General features: G+C 45.0%; 1 protein-coding gene across 1 annotated transcript in view; it reads left to right on the top strand.

The window, feature by feature from the left end:
- The window catches only part of LOC135384562 (trypsin-1-like), a 42,873-nt gene extending 26,721 nt beyond the window's left edge, over nt 1-16,152 (top strand). The window contains exons 4-8 of the mRNA XM_064613759.1: nt 5,756-5,844; nt 5,943-6,021; nt 9,765-9,954; nt 10,059-10,225; nt 15,824-16,152. Of these exons, the coding sequence (XP_064469829.1) occupies nt 5,756-5,844; nt 5,943-6,021; nt 9,765-9,954; nt 10,059-10,225; nt 15,824-16,000 (702 nt within the window). The 3' untranslated portion in view covers nt 16,001-16,152. The remainder of the gene's footprint in view (nt 1-5,755; nt 5,845-5,942; nt 6,022-9,764; nt 9,955-10,058; nt 10,226-15,823) is intronic.
- Nucleotides 16,153-16,647: the final 495 nt, after the last annotated feature.

The following is a 16,647-nucleotide window of genomic DNA, read 5'->3' as shown; positions in this document are numbered from 1 at the left end:
CATGGCAGGTATGAGCTGATTTGCTGGCCAGCACCCAAGAACCTTTTCGGTGGAGTATGGCCGATTATCCAGGCGAGACAGGGACGACACAAGGGTACATCGGTGTGCACTGTACCTCGGGCAGACTTGGAGTATATGATCCACGTCCTCAACTACATCACACAGACTGCAGTTGGGGGACGGGACCATGCCGAGCTTAAACAAAAGTCGTCCACTGAATGGCACGTTGAGGCGAAGCCTGTAGATGAGCGACGTGATGGGTCGAGGAAGCGCTGACGGCATATAAAAACGGAGGAGCGCTTCTATTGTAAACAGCTCAAGGGTCAACGCATTGGATCTTTGGAAGGAGATCCACAGAGAGGTAGTTCGGAACACTGAGCTCGTAGCTGCAATTGTCCTTCCTCTTTGACACTGCCATGTCGAGTAGCTCTCCTGATTTATCTCCGTGGCTTCACCTTTTCCAAAACGTACATGGTGATGGAGAGAAAAGACGAAAACATTGTGTTGTTTAAATGCATGATGTGTTTACATAAAAAATGCTCATGCCTGTACAAAGGCGACGAACACCAATCTCATTAAGCGGATCAAGGTATGTGTAATTTAACGGACTTTAATAACACATATGACTTATTATTATAAAAAGAATCGATCAAAGTAACGGGTTACTTTTTTAGCCCTTACTTTATTAGAATTTTAGCCGAGTAATTTGTAACGGTAAAAAATACTTTTGCCACCAGAGTAATAGTAACGCTAAGCAATTACCTTTTTCGAGTAACGTGTACAAGTCTGTTAACATGTACGTTTACACCCTTAGAGAGGTGTAGACACATTTTTTGTACTTGTCCGCCGTGAAAGTCTTTTCGCATCGAAATGATAGTACGTCGTTGTTGTACCCACCGCGGTTGTGCAATAACTTCCCGGCGCCACCGCATGTGAGGAACTCAAAACATCATGCGGATATACCAATCAACGCAACGCTTTGGGCTTAATGTTGATAAAATTGTTGTTTGTTGGACTTGATAGTAAATGTCTGCTGCCATTGTAGCGCTAGGGAAAATACACACGACAAGAACGAGATGCCCTGTGTGTCCTGTATCGTTCTTGTCGTGTCGCGTGTATTTCCCCTAGCGCTCCAATGGCAGTTGCGATTTACCAAGAGATTTGTGTTGGTGGTGGTGGTGGTGGGGGGGGGGGGGGGCAGAATGGTAGCGTGATACATGCCCAGCGGGATGCTAAGTGTGTTCACAATAAGATGGTGCATTTATTTAGTTAAATACCTCAAGGGCCAAGTAGCATTGCATGGGGAATACATTGGATTTCAAATTGTATTCGTAAACATGTATGTTCTGTCACGTGTATTCTGTCACGAGCCGATCCATCGCTGCCGGTCGTTTCAAAAGTAACGAATATAACATTCTACACATGAATGGGCGATGCTGGTCTACAACACATGATAATGCGGTGAACTGGTTATGGCGAGGTTATAAAGAAAAAATGGGGATGCGAATTTCGACGAAGTCGAACTGGCAACCACAGTACGCTTACACACAGAAAGTACAAACAGATGATAGATGATGAACAGAGATTAGCAGAGATGATGACGATGAACAGAGATGATGATAATGAGTTCAACATGTAGTTCAAAAGTTTCGACCAAGTGCGTATAAAATGTCGGAATCGCTGGCGGCACACACGGCACACATTCAGCAAGTCATAGAATGTTCATAAGCCGGGTTGTATGTAGAAAATCTTCATGTGACCTCAGCGCCTTGTAGGACCACTGAGGACCTAACATTTTCGCGATGTCGAAAACTCGGGACTCAACACGAGAGAGGCTTGCCTCTAATACACTTCTAGCATCAACGTATTTCCGACACCTGCAAAGGATGTGTTCTACGCCCTCTTTAACGCCACACCCACTACAGTTCGGAGAGTCTCGCTTTCCCAGTTTGAAGAGAAGACGTGCGCTGTACGGTACATTGAGCCGTAGCCTATGTAGGGCAGTCGTCGTTTGTCGCGTGCGGTAAACTGATGAGCTTGCGATACAGTTGCAGGCCAGACATGCGGAAAATCTGTCCCTCTATTGGCTGGAGAGAGTCGAATTGTTGGTGGACGTGATGCTCTCTACAAGGAGTTCCCCTGGCAGGTAAGCAGTGCTTGTAGTAAAGCAATTTGTACAGGTTTCTTTTTTTCTTTTTGTAGACGTTTTTTTCGGTGATAGTGCAACGCATTTTCCGTGCCCGTGAAACACCTCATCTCATCGTCATTCGTGTAGTTGTTGTTGTTCTCCGTGCGGAAGTTCGAAATTGAGAGAAAAAATAAAAATAAAAGAGAGAAACAGACTAATTAAAACGGAATTGCGCGTGTAATTCGAGCAAGCTGTGATGCTCGCAAAATTGTGTATATTGTGAGAAACAAAGCTGTGCACAAGAGGAGTGAAACCGCAAGATAAAAAAAGAAGAAAAAGAAACATGAATTCCTCCACACCACTGACGCCAGCTTGGTGGCGACGACAATTAAGTGTACACTTTTCCTTGGGGACCATTCTTGGAAACACAGTTCATTCCCCATACTCCTAACATCATAAAACACAAGTCATCCACGGAAAGATACAATTCTGACAACAACAACTGCATAATGATGATGACATGGGGTGTCTCCCCAAAGCAAATTCGGACAAGCAGCAAATAACCAAAGCGCGAAGTTCATTCAATAAGTGGTTGCATTCTTTAAAAAAAAGCTATTTATCCCTTACATTTTTCTGCTGAAACGCATCGAGCTATTTGCGAGAGCAACAGTAAATTCTGTTCCGTTTAACAACTGCACAACGATTTGCTGCTGTGGTTCAAGAGCTAGCGCACTTAGAAAGTCTTGTATTTAGTGCTGTCTTTATACATGGCGTTCCCTCTATAGTTTCCTGTCTAGCTCTTCTTTACCCTTGTTGAGAAATCACTCACAGTATTATTAGAAGGTATTTCCACATCCAGGAACTTCTGTCAATAGAAATGAGCTGAACTTGTTGGTATTCGCAAATGCAGGCTAAATATCTACGCGTCATCAACGTTATCAAGGTCATCAAAGTTATCTGAACACGATAGCGTACTTATAATGTGAACTGGGGATATTCTTTGCTGTACAGTTCTTATTCCGTTGGGACAACAGTTTCATCGACATTATTTCGATTTTTGTATTATATTTCTCTATTTTGGAGTGTTCACTTATTGGACGAGTCTTTATATCGTCAACATGCAGTGCGGCGCTGATGTTCATATAGCGCTCGTAGCTTCTGTGTCGGGGTACTTCGCTGGAGACAGTCGAGCATTTGAGACCACGCACTGGGCTGTTCGCCCTTGGCAAGTGTAGAGGCCGGAAACCGTATTAGTTAGAATCCCCAACCCCCAACATAAGCAACCGGGGACGGGAAATGGCAAATCGTTTGCATAATCTTTCAAGCGTATACTTGCTCTGATGACCGTTTATATCAGGTAACCTATCTATAGTTTGTCTTCACGAGGAGTGCATAGTAGAGAAGGAATGGCAAGGCTTTCCCACAGAACATCGTCGACAGCTGCGGAATTGGTAGCCATGCAGCTTGCAATGCAGTATGTGGCCGCACGCCAGGAGCCTGCGCAATGGGTCATATATTGCGACTCAAAGGCCGGCCTCCAAGCCATAACATCATTCTTGGGAAGTGGCTGTATGGCGCCAACAGTACGGGACATTCTCATCGCATACAAGAAAGCAGTAGACACTGGCCACGACATACTGCTTCAGTGGATTCCTGGACATGTTGGCATACGCGGTAATGAAGCTGCAGATGAGATGGCGGACATAGCGCACCAATCGTCAACGGAACACACGGTGATATATTCCACGTCAGATGTGAAGCACATGTTAAAATTGCTGACAGAAGACATTTGCAGAAGGCAATGGTTACAAGTCGACAGGCGGTCATCCTTGCTTCATCAGATTGACCCGGATCTGAAATTCCGTGTTCCGTCCAGCATACCGCCACCTATACAAACACTCTTGCATCGGTTTCGCCTTAACGTTCCGTACGATCAACTGTTTCTCCATAAAGTAGGCAGGGCTAGTTCAGCAAACTGTCCAGTGTGTGCATCTGTGGAAAACACGGAACACATCGTTATGCACTGCACAAGATATGCATCCCAAAGGGCTACATTGAAGTTTGCTCTAGACCGCTTGGACAATAGAACCTTCGATATAGTCAAGGTGCTGGGTGTATGGGAACCCGGGAAGAGAGATGCGGCATGGTCAGCGCTTGTCAAATTCATAGTGAGCAGTGAGATGGCATCTGTATTTTAGGACCGCATGCTAGGCATGTGTCGTCGAGTTCCCCGTTGCAGTTTTGTTTCTTGCACTTCAGCTCACTTGTAGGGGATGTAGCTACGCATATGCACGTACAGTTCGAAGATTGGGAGGGGTGATGTGTTTCTATTTTTAGCTTTTCACCTTTTCTTTTCTTTTCTTTCTCCTTTTCTTTCTCCTTGTGGGAGTAGCAGAATTCGTCAGTGACGAATTCAATATCTTCCGGGTTTTTTTCTATAATCAAACTCAAACTCAAACTCAACGAGGAGTGCGTCGTTGCTAACACAGTTTGGTCTTTAGTGTGTCGGGATTTCGCCTCTAGGCGCCGCATGGAGAGGCGCGTCCCCGGCAGGTTTTTGTTGTTAGTGGTATCTTTCGCCCGCTTCGTGTTGTGGCGCAACAGGTGCAGAGCCGTCGCCCAGAGTCGCAGCATACGTGTGATGTTCTTCTCTCATCTGGTCGTTACACAAGTGTATTGTGGTGCACTTAGAGGCCCAATTGATGGTGCTAGGTGAAGTAGAGTTTTTGCACCGCTGCTCTACCCGTTATATTTCATTGAGAAACGGTCGCGTGGTCGTGTATGTTTACTGGTTTCACTAGGTTTATCCGATTGTGAGTGTCTTAATGTAATTATGTCTGCCTTGTAATATCTACCTGAGTAATAAACAACATTCTGACCAGAAATTAAAGCCAACCTTTGATGAACCCGGTCCAAAATTCCGTGCGACCTTCAACAAGGGATGTGATATCAATGAATGTTCCTCATGGCCTACATTCCTGTAATTTTGATCCAACTATTACGTGAAACACTTTTCGAAGCTAAAGCGAATAGCAAAATTTAGATACATGTTTGCTTTAGACATAGAAGGAGAAGCACATGAATGCCAACTGAGAAATGCTATTACTGCAACATTTTTCTCGTGGCAGCGTGTCAAGCCTCTTTGACCAGTACATAAGTGAGGCGCGGGGTACGAAGATTTATTTAAAAAAAAGGAAAAAAAAGGCCAGCCAGACAGAGGTCAGCTCGCTTATAAAAAAAAAAAGAAGGAAGCAAAGAAAGAAGAAGAAGTAAACAAAAAAATCACACACACGGTCATACGATCCCAAGGCGTTGATAATGTCCGAAGCGTGAAGAAAGCGGAGGAGCCCAGTGGCGACAGCATAAGTACATAAGTGCTTCTGAGCTGAGCTTCGAAGTAGCAGGGGAAATAATGATTTTAGCCCATCTCTCCCTGAGTGTTTTATACGTGCGGTGATAAGCAATAACATGATATATACAAACTGTGGCAATTTGGAGTACGGCAACTGGAACCGCTGTCGTCGCTTCGTTTCCACATGTCGCAGAGTGAGGATAAGCGATCCTTGATACGATTTGCATCACAGTGACGCTGTAGCACGGCACTTGCGTGATTATGCTTTTATGCAGGTGTCTATCCGGCTGGGCACGCAACACTTTTGTGGTGGATCACTCATTTCTCCGGAATGGGTGCTGACTGCCGCCCACTGCGTAAAGCTGTAAGTTGATCGTCTTTACCATTAATTTCTTGGAAACTTCACTTTGAGTCGGTAGAAGCTTATGCTAAAATATATGTCATTTCATTGTCCGTTTACAGGAAGCCAGCGGATCATTACATTGTAGTTGCGGGAATCCACCGGTTAAGCCTCGACAATGCACAGAAGCAAGTCAGAATAGTGAGTCAACTCTAAGTATACTCGCCGCTCGCACGCGGAACTATTGCTGCGGAAAATCTTATTGAGTTCTTAGCTCGTGAATTACAAGTCGCTTGGAGAAAGACAAAAAGAAAAAAAAAACAACAACAGAAGATCAAAAGAACAAGTATTTATGCAGAAGGCCTTGTGAAGCAACCATATTGAAGAATCAGGTGACTGGTGCTTATTATGGCATTTTTCAGTTTTGTACGTTCTGGTCACATGTCCTATACTACGAATGCTCCTGCCGTTTCGGTCCTGCATGGCCTGGAGAGTAGGGGAGACCGGGGACAGCTGTCACGATTTTTACTTCTGATTTTGCTATGACGAAAGTGCGTTCGTCAGGCTGATAAAACCAACGCTGGATTTTTGTGCGATCTTTTGGCTACACAAAACTAAAGCTGGTCTTCAAAAACAGTATGTAAAAACATTTGCGCGGAGGTCGTCACGTGTGACAATACGCACCAGTAGTTGGCAGGTTGTCACACGGGCTGGGGCAGGCTGCATCAGCTGCATTTTCTCGTAATTTTTATTGTGGAGGTGTTCCTAATGGAATATTAATTGGAAGTGCATACAGAAAACAACCTAAACGAGCAGAGAAGACCCTGTTATCTTATTACATTTGTTGTTTACACGTCTGTTTTAGTTGTACAAGATTCATGCAAGCTAGCCATTACTGGTTGTTGAACGGCATTGTAAATATAAAAAGCGTCACCAAATTATTACACGGTCACTACGATGTACTAAAAACGTCACTGAAACACTTTCTCGCGTGTATAGTTTGGGCTGTTGGTAGCTGTACCAGTTGAAGCACGTGACAACTAACCACACCTGATATGGGACAACTGACCCCTATACGACCCCCGCAGTGACTTTCCCTCAGCAGCGGACTTAGCTGTGGAACGTATTCCGCTGAAAATCCTCGAAAAGGTTTCGGAAAGCTGAATAAAACATTACGGACACGTGCATTCTTTAGTGTGTGTCGTGCAAAATTGGAAAATTGCGGTAACGGAAAATTGTACATACTCGTGACTGAAACAAGTCCTGTGCTCTGTGCACCTTGCCATACTTTTCATGATACTGAAAATTTCTTCAGTTAGTGGTTGCTCGGTGCTGCTAACAACCAGCGGGGAAATGCCTCAGCTGCTCTGCTTCGCTTTCTTTATCTAGCGAGTGTGACAACTCCCTGCGGTCTCCCCCACTGACTTCACTTATGTCTATGCATCGCGTTATACAGGGTATTCGTATTTATCCCTACTATGACACGGTTTTACCAACTCCGATTAACATTTGAACCGAGATAAGCGGTCTCTTAACTTGAATTTAACCCTTAACTCTGATTCATCAAGCGTTATTGTCGCGGAAACATTCATCACGTCACTGTATAACTAACGTCGCCTAAAAAGTGGTTTCTGGGGAGTGGTATTTGACAGGGGCGGGCCTACGAAAGCTAACTGGACGAGCGCCTTGCAGGCCTTCACCTTGACATGCGAAACTGCAGATGCCCATGAGCTTTCGTATCTTGAAAGGGCCTACACGTCTTTTGTGGGCGTATATGGCATTTGAGCCACGTGTCAATCGCGCCACACGCAGTGGTGACCAGGCTCCACACCATCATCATGTCCTTCCTGTGGCGGAAGAAACGTTATAGGCACGTGGCCCGCATTTTCCTGTCGCTGCCATTGTCGCGGGACGGACTGGCCGTACCGGATGTCGGCCTTATGAACCGCGGGATTGCCCTGAATACTGTCCCGCGAGTTCTCTCTGTCGCACCCTCGCCGACTCGTGTCCTCCTGAAGTACTGGATGGGCCCGTTACTTCAACATGTCTCACTACCGTAATACTGTCCGTCCGATCCAGCAGCGTGATCGCCGCTTCGCTTCCATGCAGCTGTCCATACCTACTGCCAGCGATTGATGCGGCTCGCTCCTCCTGTAGTGCCGAGTTCAGTTACTCCCACCCAGACGTCACAGTCAGTCTTGTGGAGCGCAGTGCGTACGAATGACGACTGAGCTACCCGTTTGCGGCAAGCATCATCCATCGCGTGGACAAGATTTATTTGTTCTTGGCTTCCTGTGCCTCTCCATGACATCCTGTGGAGCTTCGCGTGGGGCATTCACCCAACGCGAGACCGCCTTCACTCATGGAATATGGCCACGACTAACCTGTGCCGGTATTGCGACTGCGTGGAGACCAACATGCACGTGTTGTTTCAGTGCCGCATTGCGAGGGTTTTCTGGCAGCTTGTTCGGCGTCACACGAATGTAATGTGCCCACTGCCCCTCGACCGTAGACGGTCAGTTCACCCAATCAGCGTACTCATCACCGCCTGTGGGGCCCAGACACTGTGGTCCACCCGCTGTAAGGCGATCGCGGAACGTAGGCGCCATGTCCCCATTTTCCTGCTAGTACGTGTTACGCGGACGTCTGTAACGGGTGTGCTGCAGCGACAGCTGTTCGCGCTTGGGGGAGAAGGTTTCCAGCGTCGATGGCGGCACCACCCTTGAGTTTGTCTGCAGGGCGGCCACGTTTCCCTAATCAGAGCGCCACCATAACTGACTGACTGATCTCCTCACTGTGTAGATAGATTTTGTCATTGTCATTCATGTGTGCATGCTATCGTTGTTCATCTGTATATATGTGATCATGTGTGTTCTCACGTGTGTGTGTGTGGTACTGGGGGTGTATGCGTGTGCGTTGCAGAGCTTATTGCGTCGAATAAATCCGCCCTTCACAAAAAATGAAACGAGTGCTAACTTCAAGTTTTAACGGCTCCTCTTGATCACGGTTCAAAATTAACGAGCATTGGTGAAACCGGGCCATAATAAAATTCATTAAGTAACTTTTTAATTAGAGCTTTACGAAGGACACTGGAGCCAGTCATCGTTTGTAGCCACCCTACTGTTTAACATCTTGAAACCAGCACGTACGTTGAAATATCCATCGCCGACACCCCAAAACTCACCTCCGGCTCTTTGTAGGGCTAACCTTTCTTCTTCTTCTTCTTTTTTTTTTTTTAATAAACGTACCCCCACCCCCTTCGACGAATTTTGCTATGCAAGTGAGTCGGAACTGTAACCACGCGCATCACGATTTCGGGGAGAACATCGCGCATACCACGGCGGATGGCCGCGTGCTTTCAAACGATGGGGCTGATTGGAGTGGGCGTTGATCTTCAGGCCAGAAAAGCCTCCGACGGGCAACGGCGAGGGCCGCTACTCCTGTTTGCTCTGGATGCGCGTGGTTTCGGTTTCAGGTCATTTGCATAGCAAAAGTTCGTGGTACATACATCAAAGCACGTGCTCGAGTCAGGATTGTAAAAAAAAAACAACGGTGGCTTAAAATAATGACTGGTTTCAATTCTGCTATCTCACGTTCCCCGAAAACCTCTAATTGAAAGTTGATCAATTAAAGTTAGGTAATTAGCCACGTAGTAGTAGGTACGTGCTCTCTTCGACAGGAGGATGTCCACCTGGCCGTATAACCCACTGGCAAAAACGTCATCTGTGCTGTTCTCGTAGTGTTTTTATAAAAACAAAATTTTGAACGGGCAAAAATGAACACCTTGTATTTCTTATGTTGACTCCATCTCTTGTCAACTATATCAGGTCTGCTTACCTGTGGTAGCTAACAATTTCTACGCTAAAGATGGTGACTTCAATAACTAGCGAAATTTGGATCGGATAATGTGCACTCCTAAGCACACGAAACTATAATTTCTTCAGGCGGAAGAAAAGTATCCTCATCCAGACTTCAGTTTCTGGAGCTTTCGCAATGACATCGCACTGCTCAAACTGAAGGAGCCCATGAACATCTCTGAGTCTGAGGGGTACATTGGAACCGTCTGTCTACCTCCACGGGACTACAAGGTTGCTGGAGATGTCGTCATCTCTGGTTGGGGTACAACGAGAGAAGGTACGTGCTATGAAAGGTTGGAATACTATAAGACGAGGCAGACCGGACAACAAAAGCACGGAGAGACATGGTTTCCAAGCACATGCACATTGCTCTCATACCAGGTGGCCAGGCATCGGACATTCTAAAGACTGTATCCGTGCCATCGGTTGGGGACTCTACCTGCTACTACCGTTACTTCTCTTTCTGGTCTCTCGTCGTCGGTGGAAACATCCATTACCCAAGCATGTTCTGTGCCGGGGAGCGTCGCGGTGGCAAGGATTCCTGTCAGGTAAGACCGTAGCCTGCCCCGCAAGGATTTCCATACTACTCTACCCAAATGCACTAACTCTTCCTTTGCAGTGAAGCTATTATTTGGGGTAGTGGTGGTGGTGGTGATGATGGAACTGATTGCTGTGTGTGCCTCGCTTCGGCGGGCAGCGTTACGACTATCGCATATGGGACCGTTAGTATTTATTTAGAAATACTACTGGCCGATAGGCATGAATAGGGTTGGGAATAGCTATAGCTGCTAGAAAGCGGAGAAAGTAAGAGAACAGAGAGATATAGAGAAAATGTAGATGGATACATACGATAATTCGCGGCTCGTCGCGAGACAACTATGATCATGTGCCACACCACAGTGGTCACTCTTCGTATTAACTTTGCAGGCCTGAGGGTTCTTAACATGTGCTAAAATCTTAGCGCATGGCATATTTAACATGCCTCACGGTCGCGTGAGACAGCTTGTCTACGCAACGCGTATTTATGGATACTTTCGGCGGCATCATACACCTTGGAACAAAAGTTTACGAAACAGGTACTGCCGTATTTCTTCTTGTGTGGGAGAGATTTACTAGACGGATTTCACATGCTACAACAAGCACAACAGCCTAGCTATCAGGAATAGATATCGAATAAGAAATTAGTGACCGGCTGTTCTACCCATCTCTCTCAGCTTGTGGGTCGCTCCAACGGAGAAATGTGGCACTGTCAAATGCAAATGTGGAGAAATGTCACTTTCACTACGCTCCTGCTACACGGTATAAGTAAGTGTCACTAAGCAGTCATGGTGATGACGATGGGCGAGCTTGAACTCCCACCAAACATCGGGCGAGTGCACCATACTTTCTCGGTAAAATCGTTCTTACGTCTAGAAACATTTCATAAAGATTTTCTTCGCAGTTGAAGTCGATTTAATGTCATAAATATAATTGTTGGGAACCAACACAAGTACATTTATTTGACAAATTTTCAATCTTCTTCTTCACCTCTTTGGTGGCCTTTACTATGTCTTGCGCGTGCAACTGGCCCGCGATGTCAGCATACACTTTCGCGTTTCGCTTGGTCCTCCCATGTTCTGATAGCATGGGTTTCTATCTCAGACCATGACGCCCTGTCTTTTTTGTCTTACGTTATTCAGAGCTTCACTGCGGGTATTTCGCGATTTCGCCGGAAACACTTAACCACCGTGCAATGTCAACAAATATGGCTGCCGCAAAGTGGACTACGAACTCTACTGGGCAGTCTGTGAACGAGAGTACCGGTAAATCACGCCAAAAAATCCTTACGTCTTTCTTATATAAATCAGCGCTGTCTTAACAAACTTGTCCAAATATAAATTCCGGTTGGGTTTTTTTTTTTCCTTTTCCAAAAATAAGCATTTGTTACGCAATTCCTGCCGTGGAGGCTACGTACTTGATTGTTGCAGGCAAAGTGAAGTGAGTTTGGCGAACTCACTTCATCGTAGGTGTACTTTGCATCTAGTGTCACTAAAAGATGCCGTGTGACTCGTAAAGAATGACACTTATTGCAAGTGTACTCGCTGAAAGTGACACTAAATTAGTACGTCTGACAGGGGTATAAATCACATCTTGCGGGAGCATACTGTATTCTTTTATCGTCTGCGAAAAAAAATTATATACTTTTTTTTTCATAAAATGGTTTAAAGTGCCACTACGGACTAGTAAATCTCGTGTTTTCAGAATCCTACCAAAGTTATGTTAATGAAATTTTCTTGTCTCACTTTACATTCCTGCAAAATATTTTGGCTCTACGTGACGCGAAAGCTAGGGAAAAATTAATTTTTATTTTTGATAACTGTGACGTCATGTTAAGTTCCGACGGAGCGCCCGGCTCTCATATGGCAACGTTGTTGCCCTTCGCGTCTTCCGGGGGGCTCACTTTTTGCACTCCGTTAGCGGAGCCCCACGTGACATATTCTCCGACCGCTCCGATCTTCGAGAAAACACAAGGAGGGGAAGACATTTCTCCCATTTTCCCCTCTTCCGATCAGCGTCACGTGACTTCCCCACCACGTGACCCTACCCGGATGCCGGCGTCGTTGCTAGGACACGGGTGCCCTCTCCAGAACATCATGTCATTGTAATCTGTGGGCTTTTGATTAAATCACACGCCCCTCGCGTCATCGAAACTTGTTCAGGCTCAGTAGATCTTCAAAAATTGACAGGAATGAACAGCTTTCGAAAAGAGGACTGAAATTTTGCATATAGAATCCTTGAGGCGCCTTCTTTACATGGACTGAATAAAATAAACGCTGTTTTCCGAGTCCGGAGTGGCACTTTAACTGCCGTAAGTGCGACCGCGCTGTTTATGCCCAGTCAAAGGCTGCAGGCAAGCAGTAACGCCTTAAGTTTTTGGTTAATTTGGTTTGTTTGGTACAATTTCGCACAATAACTTCAACTGCTTTTTCTTGAGGGGGGGGGGGGGTTCCAATTCGATGCAACCCTGTCATGTAATCCAGAGGCAGAATCTAATCTCCTGTAGGGATTAAAAATAAATTGTAAAGCTTTCTTCGAATGCTTTTCAGTTCGATGTTCGACGGCGTGTAGAGGACTCAAACTATGCTTGAATATTCTAGTATGGGCAGAATGTGTGTTTTATGCGTGGTATCTGGAGCAGCTGCTCTAAAGTGACTCGTGTGCCGAAAAAAGTGCTAGTTGGCAAATTCCGGACGCTCGGCAAGCACCACGCAAACACGCGTGATTGCTTCGCTTTGACAAAGCGAAGTTGACTGCTCGGGATCTGACAGTCATGTCTCGCTTATCCAGAGTTCAGATATCCGGAAAACTCGTTATCCGGACTACATTACCGGGAACGAGCCTGCTACCATTGGATTTTGTCTCGGATATCCGGAATTCGTTATCCGTAGCAAGTACGGGGAACAGTCTTCCAGGACGTAGGTCATTCTGATTCGTTTATCCGGAAAAGCGTGAACGTCCTCAGTGCCTGGCATGTACTGTGTTCGCATTATTCCGGAAAAGGATCACATATCACCGGGGCATTCTGTGCTGTTTGACTCCCCTTTCTTCAGAGGTCACTCCCTTTTGGTGTGTGCAGGCACACGGTAGAGATGGTAGACGATAAGCGAAAGAGGTGCCCTGTATCCACTGGGCGCAAGAAATCCACACGTGAACGTCAATGTCCAGGCCGTCCGAAAGCCTCGCTTGTCTTTTGGCCTATGCCAAATACATTTGCAAAAAGGCAAAGACATGTGCGCGGGACGAACATTCTAAGACATTACCCTTCTTTGAGCAGCAGGGTGACTCAGCGAGTGCCGCGGCTCTGACCAAATTTCTGTCACACGCGTGCCAACTAATTTGAAGCAGCTCACTTTGCGTGAATTTTTGAAGTAACGATCTTTTCCTTGTTTTCTTTTCTTTAGCTATAAAGAGGTGTCCCAAATTCTTCGGGTTTCCCCGGAAGTTTGCTTGGTCCGGTTATCCGGAAGTTCGTTATCCAGACGAAAAGGGACGACTCCCGAGGTGTCCGGATAATCGAGACATGACTGTATATATATATATATATATATACAGGGTGTTCCAGCTAAGTGTGTAGAGATTTTTTTAAATATATATAACACTTTTTCCAAGATGAAATCAATTGCAATATAGCATATGCTGAAGGGCACCCCCTAGGAGGGCATTAGCAAAGTCCAAAGGCAATGTCTTAATTAACTTGTTAATTCTAAAAGCTACAAACTTGTCCCAATGAGAACATCTGTTCCTTTCAGTCACCTGATATCGTAGCCGTTTTCAGAACAAAATTCCGTTCCATAGATCGCCCGCAAAAAATTAGTGAAGGAACGCTACTTTTTCTTTATTTTGTTCATTGCGCATCTTCGCAGACGCGTATTTCCTTCATCCCCAACGTGAAAGGGGGAAGGAGCACAGTGCCGCCTCATGCGTCGAAGATGAGCTTTAACTTGCGGAAACAAAGCAAAAACAAATGTATCGGGTGACTCTATCGGAACTGGCCTTATCTTGGGTTGCATGTTCTGTTTCCTTTTAATCTTTTTCCAGGACGCGAGAGGCGATAGTGTGCTCTTTCTCCCTCTCACATTGGGGATGAAGGAAAGACGCGTCTTCTAAGAAGCGCAATGAACAAAATAAAGGAAAAAATGGCGTTCCTTCACGAATTTTTTGCGGGCGATCTATCGAACAGATTTTTGTTCTGGAAACAGCTACGAAATCAGGTGACCGAAAGGAACAGATGTTCTCATTGGGACAACTTTGTAGCTTTTATAATTAACAAGTTAATTAATGAAAGTTAATGAAGACATTGCATTTGGACTTTGCTAATTTTCAATTTCAATTTATTTCCTTGCGGTTGGGAGAGCAGCAAAAAGCCCATGAGGCTTGACACCGGCTCCTCCCCCAAAGTTCACTATTTACAGCAACAATACAGTAACGATCATAGCGTACAGAAAAAAAGAAAACAATATTGTAACAATAACCAAGTGAGAAAAATGGAAAGAAGAAATATAATGCCTATGATACAAACAAATCAACGAACAGTTCAAAATTGACTCAATTAACAGTTAAATACCCAACATAAAGCGACAGAGCATTCCTTTTGACATCAACAATGGGTCCGGCGACGTACCAGCAAACTGATTAAAAATAAATGGTGACATATACGTCAATGACTGCTTGCCGTAGTTTGTTCGATGCAATGGGACACACCAAATCCTATGTCGAAAAGAATACATAGATGTCAGCGTAGTTAACTGACATAGTTCTAGAAATGACGTGTTATTTTTACGGACGCTTTTTGAATAAGTTAAGGTAAGCTTATAGTTGTAGAATTTCGGTATCGGAATAATATTGTACTGTTCAAATAATTCCGCAGTATGAGACAGTCGACTGACACCAGCAATAATCCTTATAGCCCTTTTTTGCAGGACAAACAGCTCGTGAATATTTCCTAATGCATTCCTTGGGAGTGCCCTTCAGCATATGCTATATTGCAGTTGATTTCACCTTGGAAAACGTGTTATATATATTTTAAAAAATCTGTATACATTTAGCTGGGACACCCTGTATATATATATATATATATGTATATATAAATACCACGAAGTGACCACCCGAATTCGCCGCGTGATTCAAATTCTCTCCAGTCGATGGCGTCTCGAATAATTTTTTCTTTCTTTTCTAGACCTGGAGAAGCTTGTCCCGCAGTAAGCAGGCTCACATCTCCATTTTTTTCTGCCGTCATCATCATCATCGAATAATTATGAACTTATTGTTATTAAGAACTTACTACGCAAGCACATTAGTTCTTCCTTGTTAATCGCATGACGTTAGTATTGGCTGAGATTATCGGCTTCACGTAGAGTGACACGTGACATAGTCCCCGAGCGTAATAAAAGTTTCCTTAGATTGGATTGGATTGGAAAAGAAAGAAAAGAGATATGAGCATCTTCATAATACATTGTTTATTTGGTCAAAGTGCAGAGAACCACACTAGAAAAAGTGATTGTCATTGTCTTTCACCATCGAATGATGTACAGTCTTGATAAATGCATCAACCATTGTCAGCACTGTTCATATTTATTGATTTCTAATTACGTGATTTGTTACATAAGGGTGACTCTGGAGGTCCAGCAATTCAGAACGTCGACGGCGTGGCCTACCAAGTTGGGGTCGTCTCATGGGGCCACGGTTGTGCACGAGCACGAAGGCCGGGGGTCTACTCGGAGGTCACTTATTTCCTGGACTGGATACGCAATACAACATCAGCAAAATCTTCCAACTTTGTGTAGTGAAATGAGAAGAGAGTGTCACAACGAACAATGCTGAGGCACACCACCTACCCGAATATTCGAGTACAGGAGAACGACAACAACTACATGAGTGACGATGGGATGAGGTGGTATGGTGTTGGGTGAGGTGGGTACAGGAGATATTTTCCTGTCATGAGCGCATTATGGATCCTGACCATGATGTGATATAAAGTAGTAGTGAGGGAAGTGGTTAAGGGCTGGGCAGTAAAAAGTGCAAATGTATGTACATTTTATTCGCATCTGGTTTGGTGTGTGTGTGTGTAGTTAGCAGGTACCTAAAGTGTGAAAGGAGCTTGAGCTGTCGGTGCCTTAATGCCGTTAGTACGCTATGCAGACAGATGTGGCATAAGCCTAAAATGACATACTGTGGACTCTCCTGTGCCCCACACTGACAGTCGAATAAAACTAAATATTTAATGAAACTGATGTTGTTCTTAATGTCCTTCGAAATGGTAGCGCCCGAGTTATGGCAGGCAAATCTTCGACGCCTTTTTGCGCTTTTGCACTCCTTTTGTTTTTGTTCATAAGAGTGCGCTTTGCCCAAGTCACGAACTTTGTGTCCGCCTTTTCTTTCTTTTTTTCTCGATCGGTTTGGGAAGGTATTGGAAAAAGCGCGTCTTAAACTA

This window comes from Ornithodoros turicata, chromosome 2, assembly GCF_037126465.1.
Source record: "Ornithodoros turicata isolate Travis chromosome 2, ASM3712646v1, whole genome shotgun sequence".
Taxonomy (NCBI): Eukaryota; Metazoa; Arthropoda; class Arachnida; order Ixodida; family Argasidae; genus Ornithodoros; species Ornithodoros turicata.
Note: the sequence above shows the minus strand (reverse complement) of the source record. Positions and strands in the feature narration are given on the sequence as shown.